The sequence below is a fragment of the Lathamus discolor genome, chromosome Z, assembly GCF_037157495.1.
Source record: "Lathamus discolor isolate bLatDis1 chromosome Z, bLatDis1.hap1, whole genome shotgun sequence".
Lineage (NCBI taxonomy): Eukaryota > Metazoa > Chordata > Aves > Psittaciformes > Psittacidae > Lathamus > Lathamus discolor.
The window spans coordinates 46494266-46510833 of NC_088909.1; the positions used below are offsets into that span (position 1 = coordinate 46494266).

At 43.2% G+C, this 16568-nt stretch overlaps 1 protein-coding gene across 2 annotated transcripts in view; it reads right to left on the reverse strand.

Annotated features, from left to right (window-relative positions):
* CSNK1G3 (casein kinase 1 gamma 3) overlaps window positions 1–16568 on the reverse strand; it is a 65010-nt gene that overhangs the window by 22640 nt on the left and 25802 nt on the right. For both annotated transcript variants that reach the window (XM_065662581.1, XM_065662580.1), the window contains exons 6-7: window positions 3076–3161; window positions 2860–2944 (exon numbers count right to left, since the gene is read on the reverse strand). In XM_065662581.1, the coding sequence (XP_065518653.1) occupies window positions 2860–2944; window positions 3076–3161 (171 nt within the window). The remainder of the gene's footprint in view (window positions 1–2859; window positions 2945–3075; window positions 3162–16568) is intronic.

Genomic DNA, 16568 nt, shown 5'->3' on the forward strand with positions numbered 1-16568 from the left:
ATAACAAAAAGTTGTGAGGCAACATCGTGTTGGTGCTGTTTTGAATGCACCTCAGGACCAGGGTGCCAAGAAAACCCAAATTACTTATTCCTGACAAAAACAGTATTAAGTGCTATTTTTTAGCAGATGGAGCACTGGATAGGAGGAATTCCATGGCATCTGAGGGCTACCTCAGCATACAAGCAGAACTCTTCAGAAATTCTAGCCAAGGAGGTCAGCATTTCAAGAAGGCAAGGAGAAATATTGAGATATTGCTAGGGATGTCTTTAACCATACCTTCTCAATGTAAAGTGGAAACCAAAACATGCAATGCGTGTCTTCAGAGGAATGAAGGTTGGATCAGAGACATTTAGTTCAGCTGAATGTGTCACAGCTGGCTGACTCCAAAAATCAAATACCACCCTTATCATACAATGGATGCAGAAACTGCAGAGCTTAAATCCTTGCTCACATTTTATATGAAGCTTTAAACAGCAGCAGTGTTGCACACTCCACAGTACAATTCCACAGAACAGAGGATGAAAATGGTAGGTGTTTTACATGTGACAGAGACCAAAATATCCTTCACTGATGCTAGGGTTCTCTTACTTTATGGACATCAATCAGCTATCTCAACCTGCAGCCTGACTGAAAATAATTGAAATTATTTTATGTTTTGAGTGACAAGAAGGATAGGAAAATATGGAAAATCCTCAGATATCTAACATGCAAAAACTTCCACATACAAGAATATATTTATTATAAAAATGTACATATGTGCTATCAAAGAAGTTTATCTTTTGTGTTCTCCAAGGTCAAATACTGTTTCCCTGTTGCATTTTCAACCCTGTCAACAAGCACGTACTTGATTAAATTTGGTGGAAACAGTCACTAGATATATGAAGCTACTCATGCATTATTATTTCCGGGAATTGCACCATATACACCTTAAATTACATATTTAAAAGATTCTAGCAACATAAAAATCAACATGCAAGACATGCATGTGTTCCTGGATGCAGATGACTTACACTATAGAACAGGCTTTTTCCCCTGCATTGAACCTTTCACCAATTCACCAAACATATGTTCAGACACTTGCTCTAATTTCTGTAACCAAAGTCAATTTCACTTCTTTTCTTTTTTTTTTTTTTTTTAATACAGAGAAGAAGGTGAAATGAAAAACATAAGAAAAATTGATAGTGGACTCATTTTTACCACAGGGTTGAAAAGAATCTCAAAAGGTCATCAACTATACCACCCTATCCCACAGCCTTGTCTGTCTGGTTTGTTTTCACACAGCCTAGTGAAATAAGCTCCACAGTCTTCCTTGCAATGGCCATCCCTTCGTGTTCACACTATACCTGAAACACAGGAGGAGTTCAAATCTAAACTGTTTTGAGTTACATCCACTACATTGTTAAGCTGCTGTGGACGTAGCAAAGTGATCCCTTTCATGTCTGTAGCAGTTAAAAGTTACAGAAGAACTTCTTTCCCTCACAATCTTGACTAAAACAATCTTTATTTCTTCAAGTCTTTGTTGATAAGTCTAGCAAATATTGCACATAAGAACTCCCACTTCTCTATGAGATACCTGTAAAATAAGACGTATTTTCTTCGAGTAGAGTCACCAGAATTGAACACACTTCTTTAGCTGATGCTTTGCAGAATCAGTAGAGTGGAAATGGCAATTCATGTGTCTATCAGGCTATATCCTGTTCATATAGTCTGATATAGTATAGTTTTTGGGGTTGGGTTTTTTTTTTCCTTTTTTAAATACAGAAACATGATACTGTTTACTTGCACTTACTCTGGAACTGATTTTAAGTCATTACCTAAGTAATCATTCCATACCCAATAGTTCTTGATTTGGATTCAATCTTACCTTCGTATAGTACCTTGAATATGATTTACTGAATTGTACTTATATTGTTAAGGCTGTATTTGTAATCTGTCAGGATCCTTCAATTCTATCCCCACTGTCAAGCCTACAAATTTCGACTTACCATATGCAAGTTTAACAAACATTCTCAATTACACAAGGCTCTCAAATAATGAACAGATATAACACAGATGTCTGTGCAATACCATTTCATGTTTGAAATTCAGCAACAACGTACTTCATTTCAAATTGGTTTACGCTCTTCTTCCTATAGTAGATTCATCTTGATTACTTCTGAGGATATTTAAAAAGAGCATCAAAACCAAATGTTTAATGTCATGACATTAAACATCTGCCTTCTGTCCACAGGGCCCACTGTGAACAGGAATTCCTTCAACACTCAGAGGTATTCTCAGCAAATCCAATCATATTCTCAGCCTATCAATGATATTGCGATTGCTTTTCAGAGTGTTTATTTTGGAAAAATTATGTTGGTGTTATGTGCATGTCCCCCTGTGCCAAGCTGGTTAGCCCAACTTTTAAAAACGTCAAATTTATTTCTCTCCAATTTTCCAATACCACATCAATTCTCCGTGCACTTAAAAAGAACTAGAAGTGACACCTAAAACTACTTGCAAGTTACTTTAGATACTATTTCAAGCTGTTCCTAATGCAGCTTGTTTTAAAATTGGTATGCTATCAAGTTGAGATGCAAAATTTTACATGTGAAGATACAAGCGTAGTCAAGTTGATCATCATAAGTGTATGCATATTTTTTTAATGTTTCTTTTAGAACAAACTATCTTTGAAGAACAGCAGCATTAGCTTACTGCCACTTCAAAGAATTATCCCTGTATCTATTACCATAGTACATAATACACGTATTTGGAAGCATTATTATATTTATTTTTAAAATCATATATTAAACAACTATCTATGCCAATTTTGTTTTCTAAATCAATGTCATGACATTAACTTTCATTAACAGTATACATTACCTGGGAAGCTTTCACACAATACTTCTATAGGGGTTGCTCGTTTTGTGTCCCCAATTTTCTGGTAGCGTTCTTTTAATGTATCGGCCTATGACACAAGAACAAAAGAAGCTTCTGAAATTATACAGTTTGCAGTCAAACTTTCAAAAAGAAAAAGATCATAGTAAGAAAAGCTGATGATCTGAAAACAGGACAGAGGAAGATATCAAAAACCACTACCTTTAAACCTTGCCATGGAAGGCTTCCTCTGAGGAAATACATAAACATATGACCTAAAGCTTCCAAATCATCTCTTCTACTTTGCTCTGAAACAAAATTCAAATCTTATTAGAACATTCAATCTGCATAGTTTTACATTATATTTAAAAAAAATCAGCTTCCACATTATGTAAAAATAATTGGGAGTGCAAAGTACTTGAAGTCAAACTGAGCGTATGGGGGGCTTCTCGTGTACTATGGGCCCCCTTAAGAACACAGCTAAAACAAAAAAACCAGATGCAGACTGCAGATACATTAATCTCAACAGTACTTGAAATGGATTATCTTGCTGAAATAAATTGCTTTATTTTAAAATGTATTTTGAACCTTTACATACACAATTGGTTTTTAATTCACGTATTTTTTTACCCATTAGCTGTGAAATTGAAACAATGTAAGACAGCTTTAAATGAACTCATTTTTCCTCTATAAAATCATGAAAAAGATGGTCCGTTCCTCAGGGACACTTACGGGATTTCTGAGTAAGCTAAAGGTGGACTGAAGAAGCCTCAGAAGTCTCATTATTTGATCAGAAAGCAGTACAGAGAGAAGCATGTACATACAGCCTGCTCTCACTCCAGCTGAGATAAAAGCTAACTTACATAAGACAACATCCAGCATGGATATAATTTTTCATCTGTAGTAGAGCAGTGTTAGTCCATATGCTATCCTGATGCAACCACACAGATTAAGAAGAATGCAGGAATAAGCAGTAGAGTTCCGTGCCTCTCATGAACTGGAGTCAAGGAAACATTGATTCCAGTAGACCGTACAAATCCTGTACTCTTTATGGGATAGGCTGTACAGGAAGTGAGTATTTCATAAGCACTGCTCACAATAAATGTTTTATGCAAGGCAGTGTGCTTTATGTAAAAATATAAAATAAAAAAAAATAAGCATACAAAAATGTAACTAGTGTGTAACATATGGCCCATCTATGGGCAACACTAAGGTATTGGACACAACACAAAAATGTATTGCAAAGTTCTATTTGGTCTTTCCTAAGAGGTAATAATTCCTCTCTTTTGCATTAACTTCTACAGGTCATGCTGATAAAAATATTAACCTCTTCTTAAAAAAAAAAAAAACCCAACAAAACCACTACCAAATAAACCACCCCTTATTGAGGCAATTGCTCCTTCACTGGGAGTCCTTTCTACAAAATGAGAAACTCTCAATCTTTACCCTGAAATGATTTCCAATTAAGGAGATTTTTTAATTTTTTTTATAAGCTCTGGACCATTTAAGATACTTCTGTAGGACAGTTCTGAGAGAAATACTTCTAAGATAAATCACTGAATTCACAATGCCCTCAAGACTCCTCTATGTGAAAGAATTTTGTTGTTTTAATTTGGGGGAAACGGTACTGTTATTTAAATCCACTTGAGTTCTTCACTGATCAATTTGGCACAATAAAAAAACAGGAATCAAATATCCTTTCCTAGGGATGGAATTATGGATTTCTTTAAAAAAACCATAATAATAAACCCAAAGATTATATTGCCATTGTGGGGAGAAGTGCCTCTGAAAACTGAAAAAAAAAAACCAAACCAACAAAAAAAACTCACCCCAAAAAACCCCAGCAGTGAACTCTGTGAAACAGAAAAGGAACTCAAGCATCAGCTGGAGAAAGGGCTGCTGATGCTCATCAGTTGCTGAGGTGAGTAGCTTGAGAGAGGACGCCTGCAACACCGGAGCGGAGAGGGGAGAGATCAGCGTCCAGGAGCCTCACCTCAGAGCGACAAGAGTCACTGAGGAGGGAGCCTCAAGTCCTCAACAGGACTTGCCCAGGACTCGGAAGCTCAGCTCCCGCGAGGGGCTGACTCACAGGGGGCGGAGCCAGGAGGAGTGGCACCAGCTGGGAGTGGCTAAAAAACCTTCCCGGGGAGCGCGGCGAACAGAGCCGGCAAACAGAGAGCGTCGAGGCAGTTTGCGCGGGCAGGCGAGCGTTCCAACCGCCTCATCGAGAGGACTCGCCTGGAGTACAGGAGGGGGAAGGAGTGCTGAGGGACGTAGACGGATTGATTGACCAGATAGATCATGGTTACAACACGATCGAAAGCTGTAGTGAGTACTAATGTGGGTATCCAGACTGAGCCTTCCTGCAGACATGCAGCTGTGCAGGTCTCTGGCTGCAGCGAATGCCTGAGCCTGGCACTTGTATTGGAGGGAGCCAGTGATACTGCTTGTGTTCGCTGTGAGCAAATAAATGACCTGCTCAGGCAGGTGGCTGAACTGAGGGAGGAGGTAGAAAGGTTGAGAGCCATTAGAGAGTGTGAAAGTGAAATAGATTGGTGGAACCACACCCTAAGGCAAGGGCAGAGGGAAGTGGTTCAACAAGCTATGGATCCCCTTCCCTCCTACCATCAGACAGAAGGAGAGAGCTTAATGGACAAGGATGGATGGAGTGAGGTTCCTCCTCGGAGAGGTAAGTGAAAACCCTCACAATCCCTTCCTCCCTCCCAATTGCCCTTGAATAACAGGTACGAGGTCTTGGAAATTCAGGGCCAGGTGAATGGAGATGGTGAGGCAAATCTATCTAGTGAGTCACCCAGGGCTAGTCACTCACCCACATGCCTCAGAACTTCCCCAACCAAGAAGAAAAGAAGAGTAATTGTGGTGGGTGACTCCCTTCTGAGGGGAACAGAAGGGCCCATTTGTCGACCGGATCCACCCCACAGGGAGGTCTGCTGCCTGCCTGGGGCTCGGATTAGAGATGTTAAAAAGAAACTCTCTGAAGTGGTGCAGCCGTCTGACTACTACCCACTGCTGGTTTTTCAGGTTGGCAGTGACGAAATTATTACGAGGAACGTAAGGGCGATGAAGAGAGACTTCAGGGCCCTGGGACGGCTGGTTAAAGGGTCTGGAGCGCAAGTGGTGTTTGCCTCCATACCTGTTGCAAGCGAGGGTGAAGGGATATATAAGAAGACTCTGCAGGTTAATGTATGGCTACGTGACTGGTGCCAAAGGCAGGGGTTTGGGTTTTTCAGTCACGGGCTGCTGTATGGGACACCTGGTTTGCTGGTGACAGGCGGGATACACCAGTCCCAGAGAAGAAAAAGGGTTTTGGGGCAGGAGTTAGCAGGGCTTATTGACAGGGCTTTAAACTAGTTAGGAAGGGGGGAGGGGATTTAACTGGGCCTGTTGGGGACAAGCCCAAGAGGAACATGCTAGGGATTGAAGGATGGCGGGCTAAGGACTATCAATCTCTTGTTTCACTTGTGGGAAAGGATAGCTTTTTAGACCCTGTCCCGCAGGGGAAAAAGGGTACTAGGACTGGCTCCCTGAAATGCCTGTACACCAATGCACGCAGCATGGGGAATAAACAGGAGGAGTTAGAAGTCTGTGTGCAGGCTAAAGGTTATGATCTAGTGGCAATTACAGAGACATGGTGGGACAGTTCACATGACTGGAATGTGGTCATGGATGGCTATGTCCTTTTTAGGAAAGATAGGTCGGCAAAGCGAGGTGGTGGAGTTGCTCTTTACGTGAGAGAGCAACTAGAATGTATTGAGTTCTGTCCGGGGTCGGATGAGGAGCAAGTGGAATGTCTGTGGGTACGAATCAAGGGGCTGACTGGCACGGGTGATACAGTTGTGGGGGTCTATTACAGACCTCCTGATCAGGACGAAGGAGTTGATGAGGCTTTCTACAGGCAACTGGAAGTAGCCTCGCGACTACATGCCTTAGTCGTCGTGGGGGACTTTAACTACCCCGATATTTGCTGGAAGACTCACACAGCCAGTCATTCACAGTCTAGGAGGTTCCTCGAGTGCATTGATGATAATTTCTTAATGCAAATGGTGGACGTACCAACTAGGGGAGCAGCGCTGCTAGATTTAGTACTCGCCAACAAGGAGGGTTTGGTCGAAGTGGTGACGGTCAATGGCAGCCTTGGCTGCAGTGACCATGAGATGATGGAGTTTAGGATCCTGTGTGGGAGGAATAGAATACCTAGCAAAGCCACAGTTCTGGATTTCCGAAGGGCCAACTTTGGCCTCTTCAGTCAACTGCTAAGGGAAGTCTCATGGGAAAGTGTACTAGGCGGTAAAGGGGCTCAAGATAGTTGGTTAGCGTTCAAGGACCGCTTCTTCCAAGCTCAGGATCGGAGCGTCCCAATGAGTAGGAAGTCAAGTAAGGGATCTAGGAGACCGGCGTGGTTAAACAAGGAGCTGCTGGGCAAACTCAAGTAGAAAAGGAGAATCTATGGATTATGGAAGGAGGGGCTGGCCGCTTGGGAGGAATATAGGACAGTTGTTAGAGGATGTAGGGAGGCAATTAGGACAGCTAAGGCCTCCTTGGAACTCAATCTTGCTAGTCGGGTTAAAGACAATAGAAAGGGCTTCTTCAAATACATAACAAATAAAACTAACACAAGAGGCAATATAGGCCCACTGCTGAACGAAGTGGGTACCCTTGGAGACAGAGGATATAAAGAAGGCAGAGGTGCTGAATGCCTTCTTTGCCTCTGTCTTTACTCCTGCAGACTCTCCCCGAGGGCCCTTGATTTCTATAGCCCCAGAAGGAGTCAGGACAAAGGAGGAGTTTGCTTTGGTAGATGAGGATTGGGTTAGGGATCAGCTATGCAAACTGGACATCTGTAAATCGATGGGTCCGGATGGAATGCACCCACGGGTGCTGAGGGAGCTGGCGGAGGTCATTGCTAGGCCACTTTCCATCATCTTTGGTAAGTCGTGGGAAACGGGCGAGGTGCCTGAGGATTGGCGGATGGCAAAGGTCACACCAATCTATAAGAAGGGCAAGAAGGAGGACCCGGGTAATTATAGACCGGTCAGCCTTACCTCCATCCCTGGAAAGGTGATGGAACAACTTATTCTTGACTCCATCACTAGGCATATCAAGGATGAGGGGGTCATTAAGAACAGCCAACATGGTTTTATGAGGGGGAAGTCATGTATGACCAACCTTATAGCCTTCTATGAGGAAGTGACTAGGTGGAGGGATGATGGTAGAGTGGTAGATGTAGTTTTTCTTGATTTCAGTAAGGCATTTGATACTGTCTCCCACAGCATCCTCATAGATAAGCTAAAGAAGTGTGGGCTTGACGATCAAGTAGTGAGGTGGATCGAGAACTGGTTGAAAGGAAGAAGGCAGAGAGTTGTGGTCAATGGCGCAGAATCTAGCTGGAGGTCTGTGACTAGTGGAGTTCCTCAGGGGTCGGTGCTGGGACCGGTGCTGTTTAATATTTTCATCAATGACCTGGATGAGGGAACTGAGTGCACCCTCAGCAAGTTTGCTGATGACACAAAACTGGGAGGAGTGGCTGACACACCAGAGGACTGTGCTGCCATTCAGCGAGACCTGGACAGGCTGGAGAGTTGGGCGGGGAGAAACTTGATGAAATTTAACAAGGGCAAGTGTAGAGCCTTGCATCTGGGGAAGAACAACCCCATGTACCAGTACAGGTTGGGGGTTGACCTGCTGGAAAGTAGTGAAGGGGAAAGGGACCTGGGGGTCCTGGTGGATAGGAGGATGACCATGAGCCAGCAATGTGCTCTTGTGGCCAAGAAGGCAAATGGCATCTTAGGGTGCATTAGAAAGGGAGTGGTTAGTAGGTCAAGAGAGGTTCTCCTCCCCCTCTACTCAGCCTTGGTGAGGCCGCATCTAGAATATTGCGTCCAGTTCTGGGCCCCTCTGTTCAAGAAGGACAGGGAATTGCTTGAAGGAGTCCAGCGCAGAGCCACAAAGATGATTAAGGGAGTGGAACATCTCCCTTATGAGGAGAGGCTGAGGGAGCTGGGTCTCTTTAGCTTGCAAAAGAGGAGAGTGAGGGGTGACCTCATCAATGTTTACAAATATGTAAAGGGTAGGTGTCAGGATGATGGAGCTAGGCTTTTTTCAGTGATATCCAGTGATAGGACAAGGGGCAATGGGTGTAAACTAGAGCATAGGAAGTTCCACGTTAACATCAGGAAGAACTTCTTTACTGTAAGAGTGACAGAGCACTGGAACAGGTTGCCCAGGGGGGTTGTGGAGTCTCCTACACTGGAGATATTCAAGGCCCGCCTGGACAAGTTCCTGTGTGATGTACTGTAGGTTACCCTGCTCTTGCAGGGGGGTTGGACTAGATGATCTTTTGAGGTCCCTTCCAACCCTTGGGATTCTGTGATTCTGTGATTCTGTGATGTATGCTGAACCTAGTGCATCACAATGTAATGAGAATGAGAGGTTCTGTTAAACAAGCGATCCATGAAGCTCCTCAATAGTGTGGAAGACAACTTCATCTACCTAGTAATAGATTTGCCGACAAGGACAGGTGCCATGCTTGACCTTGTACTCACCAACAGCGAGGAGCTGGCTGGAATGTGATGCTCAAAGGCAGCCTTGGCTGCAGTGATCATGAGATGGTCGAGTTTCTGATCCTCAGGACAGTCAGAAGGGGATGCATCAAGCTCACCACCGACTTAAAGAGAGCAGACTTTGGCCTCATCAGGAACCTGCTTAGTAAGGTTCCATGGGATAAAGTCCTAGAGGACAGAATGCTGGTTGATATTCAAGGATCACCTGCTCCAAACTCAGGAGTGTTGCATCCTGACTAGAAAGAAATGGGGCAGGGGACCTCCATGGATGGATAAGGAGCTGCTGAGAAAACTCAGAAGGAAAAAAAGAAGTTGATAAAAGGTGGAAGGGAGGACAGGCAGCCTGGGAAGAATACAGGGACACTGCTCGGGAACCTAAGGACCAGGTCAGGAAAGCTAAGGCCCAGTTAGATTTGAGTCTATCAAGGGATGTCAAAGGTAACAAGAAAGGCTTCTATAAGTATGTAGCAAACAAAAGACAGACTAGGGATAATGTGGGCTCTCTTTGGAAGCTATCAGGAGAACTGGCTACACTGGATTTGGAGAAGGCTGAGCTTCTCAATGATTTCTTTGCCTCAGTCTTCATTGGCAAATGCTCTGACCACGACGCTCAAGGCATGGAAGGCAGATGCAGGGACTGGGACAACGAAGACTTAAGAACATGTTGTAGGAGAGAATCAGGTTCAAGATCATCTTTGCATCCTGAATGTGCACAAGTCCATGGGACCTGGTGAAATCCAACCACAGGTCCTGGAGGAGCTGGTGAACCTAGTTGCTAAGTCACTGTCTGTCATATTTGCAAAATCATGGCAGTCAGTGAAGTTCCCGATGACTAGAAAAAAGGAAATATAGCCCCATTTTCAAGAAGGAGAAAATGGAAGACCCAGGGAAACTACAAACCAGTCACTCTTAACTCTGTACTTGGCAAAATCTTGGATCCAGTTCTCCTGGAAAGTGTGCTAAGTAAGGCACATGAAAAACAATGAGGTGGTTGATAATAGCTGACATGGCTTCACAAAGGGCAAATCCTGTCTGAGCAATTTGGTGGCCTTACTATGATGGGGCTACAGAAATGATGGACAGGGGCAGAGCAGTTGACATCATCTACCTGGACTTGTGCAAAGCATTTGACACTGTCCCACATGACATCCTTCTCTCTAAACTGGAGAGACATCAATTTGATAGATGAACCACTCAGTGGATAAAGAATTGGCTGGATAGCAGCACGCAAAGAGTTGCGGTCAAAGACTCAATGTCCAACTGGAGAGGAGTGGTGCTCTTTAGGGGTCAGTGTTGGGACTGATCTTGTTCAACAAGACATGGTGACATGGACAGGTAATACAGGCAATACAATCACAAGATGACAAACACACAATAAAACTTTAGTGTACACAGTCTTTTTTCTTTCAAGGGGTCACCCGAACTCAGCTAAATAAGTAATAAACTAGTATCTTTACATTTAGTTGAAAAGCTATGGAAAAGTTTATCATTTCAATTGGTTGATTTTAGTAAAAACTAGAACGTCATTTAGCAGGCTATTTCCAGAAATTATCCTTTTTTAAGCATACACAATAAAGTAACCATAACACAGGTCAACAGACATTTGGTCATTCATTATAAACATTGCATTCCCCTCCAAATAAAGTTCTAATATTTCCTATGGGAATGATGAAAGCGTAGAAGCATACTATATGGATCAGAAAACACATTATTAGCTACCTGGATGATTACACAGCTTGATACACAGACTCATTACTATAATCACAAAGTAGACAGCAAGTCTAAACATCCTGAACTGTCAGTCTATAAAATTTAGCAAAAATAAATTTTAAAGTTATCATCCAGAATTTGTAGTTTTACTAAAAATAATATGATTCCATACAATAACAATATTTGAGAGAAAGAATAGCACTTCTTCCTGTCGCAGTTTAAGCCCAGCCATAACTCAGAACCACGTAGCCGCTCTTTCACTGTCCCCCTTCCTCCCCTCTCTACTCCCGTAGGGATGGGGAGGAGAACCGAAAGAATGTAACTCCCACAGGTTGAGATAAGAACAGTCCCGTAACTAAGGTATAACACAAATCACTACTGCTACCACCAATAATAATAATGATAAGGGAAATAAGGGAAGAGAGTACAACCGCTCACCACCTGCCGACCAATATCTAGCCTGACCGAGCAGTGATCTAACCCTTCCAGGTAACTGCCCCCAGTTTATACACTGGGCATGATGTGCTGTGGTATGGAACACGTCTTTGGCTTGTTTGGGTCAGGTGTCCCGTCTCTACTTCCTCTCGGCTTCCCCTCCTCCCTGGCAGAGCATGAGGCTCAGAAAGTCCTTGGTCAGAGTTAACATTACCGAGCAGCAACTAAAAATATTGGTGTTACCAGTGTTTTTCTCAGGCTGAGACTCAAAAACACAGCACTGCACCAGCTACTAAGAAGCAGAAAAATGAATGCTACTGCTGAACCCAGGACACTTCCCAAATAAAAATCAGGAACCCTGAAGTCAATGATTCAAATATAAAAATGAAGTTCTACACCCATTTTATTGTAAGGACACATTGTATGCCATGCTGTTAAGAATAATGAGAAAAAATAATAATTTGTGTCCTTAATTAAGGAAGCAAAGATTTATTTAGCTCAGTTTGTATTAGAAGCATTGTTTCATGTGATTATGGATTTACAAGGTTAGCTTACACAGAAAAAGGTATTTGTCTATGGCAGCTAGATTCCTGCCCCTCAGGTCCAGTGATAAATCCATGGGTACAAGAAGGAGACTAGGGGACATCCCATGGGGGTCCTAGATCTGGAAAAGGACTTCACTCTGTACCACTGGCTCAGTGACTTGTAGAAATTGCTAGGACTCCTGGAGGCTTATCACCACAAAGCACAGACTGTACCTGCAAAACCACTGGTTTTCTCCAAGTTTCTGGGAAAACTCTGTGATTTAGGCTAATACAATTTTAGGTCCAAACATTTATTTATAATAAAACAATGCATTAAAATTGAGCCAATGTAGAATTATTTTTTGCTGGTTTAGATAACAAAGAAGTTTGGCCCCTAGAAAACTGATGTTAAATCTAGATCATGACTGCTCTGATAACAGAGTAGATCTACTATAAAGCTAAGGCTGGGGTTCTTTTGATTTTGTACCAAAAGTACTGTTTAAAGTAATTGACTTCATTTGGCCTTTCAATAAGCATTAGAAGAGCTGAGTTGTTTCATTTCTGAGAGTCTTAGGGACCCATTGTAAAATAACTAAACTTTGCGCCTTAGCACCACAAAGAAAAGACCAATACAATCAAGGACAGTGGTTGTTACAGAGACCATTACAGATTAAAGCAAATTCATGTGACTATACTTTCTGTAGCCAAGTATCTCAGACACCAATTCAGTACACTGTTTTTCCGGATTTAGAGAAATCTCCAAACTATCAACAACTTAGATTTCCAGTAAATACAGAAAACTGTAGGACTTTTACAGATGCACATTTTTGTCTTCCTTAAGCTTCCAGTCAGAACCTACATTGTCTGGGATCCCTCTCCTCCTTCCTGAAAATGAAGAGGCCCGACTTAAAACGCATACAGCATGGGAAACTAAAAAGAGTTAGAGATGTGCACAGGCCTGCAGGGCTACACTCTTACTGGCATCACAGACATGTGGTGAGATGGCTCCTATGACTGGAGTATTGGAACAGAAGGCCACAGGCTGGGGAGATGAGGGGATGTTAGCCTCTATGTCAATGACCAGCTGTGCACAGAGCTCTGCCTGGGGATGGATGAGGAGCCAGTCGAGAGCTTATGGGTCAGGATTAAAGGCAGGGCAGGGACAGGGGACATTACAGTTGAGGGTCTGCTACAGGCCACTCAACCAGGACAACTAAGCAGATGAGGCCCTCTACAGTCAGACAGGAGGACCCTCGCATTCACAAGCCCTGCCTTCTTGGGGAAAGTCAACCACTCCCGCATCTGTTGAAGGGACAATGCAACAGGGCACAAGCAATCCAGGAGGTTCCTGGAATGCCTTGATGATAACATCCTTCTTCAAGTGAGAATCCAATTGTGAGGAGTGCTGTGCAGTATCCTTGCTACCCTTGAGTTCAGAAGAACTGACTTCACCCTCTTGAAGGCTCCGCTTGCTAGAATACCATTGGATAAAGCCCTGGAGAGAAAACGGGCCCAAGAAAGCTTGTCAATATTCAAAGATCACCTTCTCCAAACTCAAGAGTGATGCATGCTGACAAAGCCAAGTCAGGCAGGAACGTCAAGAGGCCTGTGTGGATGAATAAGGAGCTTCTGGACAAACTGCAGCATAAAAAAGGAGGCCTACAGAAGGTAGAAATAAGGACAGGTAGGCTGGAAGAAATGTAGAGAAATAGAGCAGCCAGGAAGCCCTGACAGAATTAAATCTGGCCAGGGACATCAAGGGCAACAAGAAGAGCATCTGTAGGCATATTGGTGAGAAAAGGAAGGCTAGAGAAAATGTAGGCCCTCTCCAGAAGGAAATGGGTGACACAGTCACCTAGGACATGAAGAAGGCAAAGATACTTAATGACTTTTTTGCCTTGGTCTCCAACAGAAGAGCTCCAGTTATGTTGCCAAAGACACAGAAGGCAAAAGCAGGGACTGGGAAAATGAAGAACTACCTGCTGTAGATCGGGTTCAAGATCATGTAAGGAACATGAAGGTGCACAAGTCCATGGGACCAGAAATGTTCCTGCTGACTGGAAAAGGTTAAATTTAACATCCTTTTTTAAAAGGGGAAAAAAAGAAGATGCAGGGTACAACAGGCCAATCAGTCTCACCTCAGTGCCTGGCAAGGTCATGGAGCAGATCCTCTTAGAAACCATGCTAAGGTACTTGGACAATAAGGGGTCACTGGTGACAATCAACATGGCTTCCCTAAGGGCAAATCATGCCTGACAAATGTGGTGGCCTTCTATGATGGAGCTATATTGCTGGTGGATATGGGAAGAGTGACTGATGTCATCCACCTGTACTTGTGCAAAGCATTCAACACTGTCCTACATGACAAGCTTGTCTCTAAACTGGAGAACTACAGATTTGATGGATGGACCACCTGGTAGATTAGGAATTGGCTTGACTCAAGGAGCTGCAGTCAAAAGCTCGCTGTTCAAGTGGATACCAGTGATGCTCCTCAGGGCTCGGTGCTTGGACCAGTGTTGTGCCTTTCTGAAATCTTTACAGTGATGTCGGTAAACCATACAGAGAAGCATGACCTCATGTAATGACTGCTTCAGTTCAGACTCAGATCAGTGGTTCCTGACCTGATTATTCTGCAGGCATTTCTTGGGTGACAACTCATCATCAAGATCTCCGAGTTCTAAAAAACACTGAACACTATGAATGGGAGCTCTTAACTCTCATAGCCTCTCCTTCATGTGGAGTTTGGTTTTGCTGTATGTTTGTTACTCCCATCTAAAAATGTAGTATTTCTTTAATTTGTTAAGTAGGACATATAGAATGCCATCAAAACTTGCACAAAATTGCCAAGGTCCACTCTTCCGAGAAGCATACAGAAGGTGACACAGAGTTACTGAACTTTGTGTAGACAATAGATTCAATAATCTTTTGTTCCAGAAGCGGACTTCTAATCAAGGGTTTCTGGTTGTTTTGTGCCAAGCTGGGAAACTGTTATCTGAAATAATTTTATGTGCAAAATAATTTGGCTTTATTCAGATTGCTGTTTGAAGAAAGTACAAATATTTTGCAGCCCTCAGCATGTGACTGGTGTCCTTGCTTCTACAAGGTAATTTCTCTCAGGGACAAAATTTCTTCACACTTTGCAGAATCATAGAATGGTTTGGGTAAGAATAGACCTTAAAAGATCATCTAGTTCCAGCCCCTCTGCGATGGGCAGGGTTTCTCAAAGCCACGTCTAACCTGGTCTTGAACACTTGCAGGGATGGGGCAGTTGCAGCTTCTCAGGGCAACCTCACCACCCTCACAGTGAAGAACTTCACAGTTCTAATCTAAATTTCCCCTGTCACCTTAAAGCCATTTCCCCTTGTTCAATCACTACACGCCCTTGTAAAAAGTCGCTCCCCAGCTTTCATGCAGACTTTAGCTACTGAAAGGCCACAGTAAGGTATCCCCTGAGCCTTCTGCAGGCTAGAGAAGCCCAGCTCTCTCAGCCTGTCTTCACAGGAGAGGTGCTCCAGCCCTCTCAATCATCTACGTGGCCCTGCTCTGGACTCCCTCTAACAGGTCCACATCCCTCTTCTGTTGGGGGCCCCAAAGCTGAATGCAGGATGTCATGAGAGTGGAGAAGAGGGGCAAGATCACCTTCCTTGACCTGCTGGCCACGCTCCTTTTGATGCAGCCCAGCACACATTTTTTTCAGGGCTGCAAGCACACACTGCCGGCTCATGTTTTGTTTCTCATCAGCCAACACCCCGAGTCTTTTTTCTGGGTATACAGTTGAAAGCAAAGATAGCTGTCAACTCTGAAGTAGCTAGTATCTAACAAAATCAACTTTTGGAGGCTATTGGTCCCTGATTGTAGAAGACGAGTATCAGGTGTTTTGATACTGAGTCTGACCTTCCTGAAATTGCAGCAGAACAGCAAACTGGGTAATTGTTTCTCACCTGCTCCACTTACTATGCTTAGCAAAGCAAGCTGCATTCCAGAAAGCTCTGTTGCTTTCCACAAGACCTGGTTAAACACTAGATATTAAATGTGTTTCTTTGACAAAAATATTGCTGAAATTTTAGTATTCCTCACGTATAAGTAAAATAATATACACCAGTGCTTCATATACTTATCAGAAGCTCTCTCAAATACCCACTCTTTAATTAATTCTACACTTTCCACAGAAGTAACTCTAAAAAACTGGGGTGGGAGTGGGGGTGTGGGGAAGGATTGTTTACTGTGGAGAAAAGAAGGCTCAGAGGAGACCTTATCACTTTCTACAGCTACCTGAAAGGAGATGGAGCAAGGTGGGTGTTGGTCTCTTACTCAAGTAACAAGAGATAGGACGAGACAAAATGGCCTCAAGTTGGACCAAGGGAGATTTAAATTGGCTATAAGGAAAACATTCTTCACCAAAAGGGTTGTCAAGCACTGGAACAGGCTGCCCAGGGAAGTGGTGGAGTCACCATCCCTGAAGATA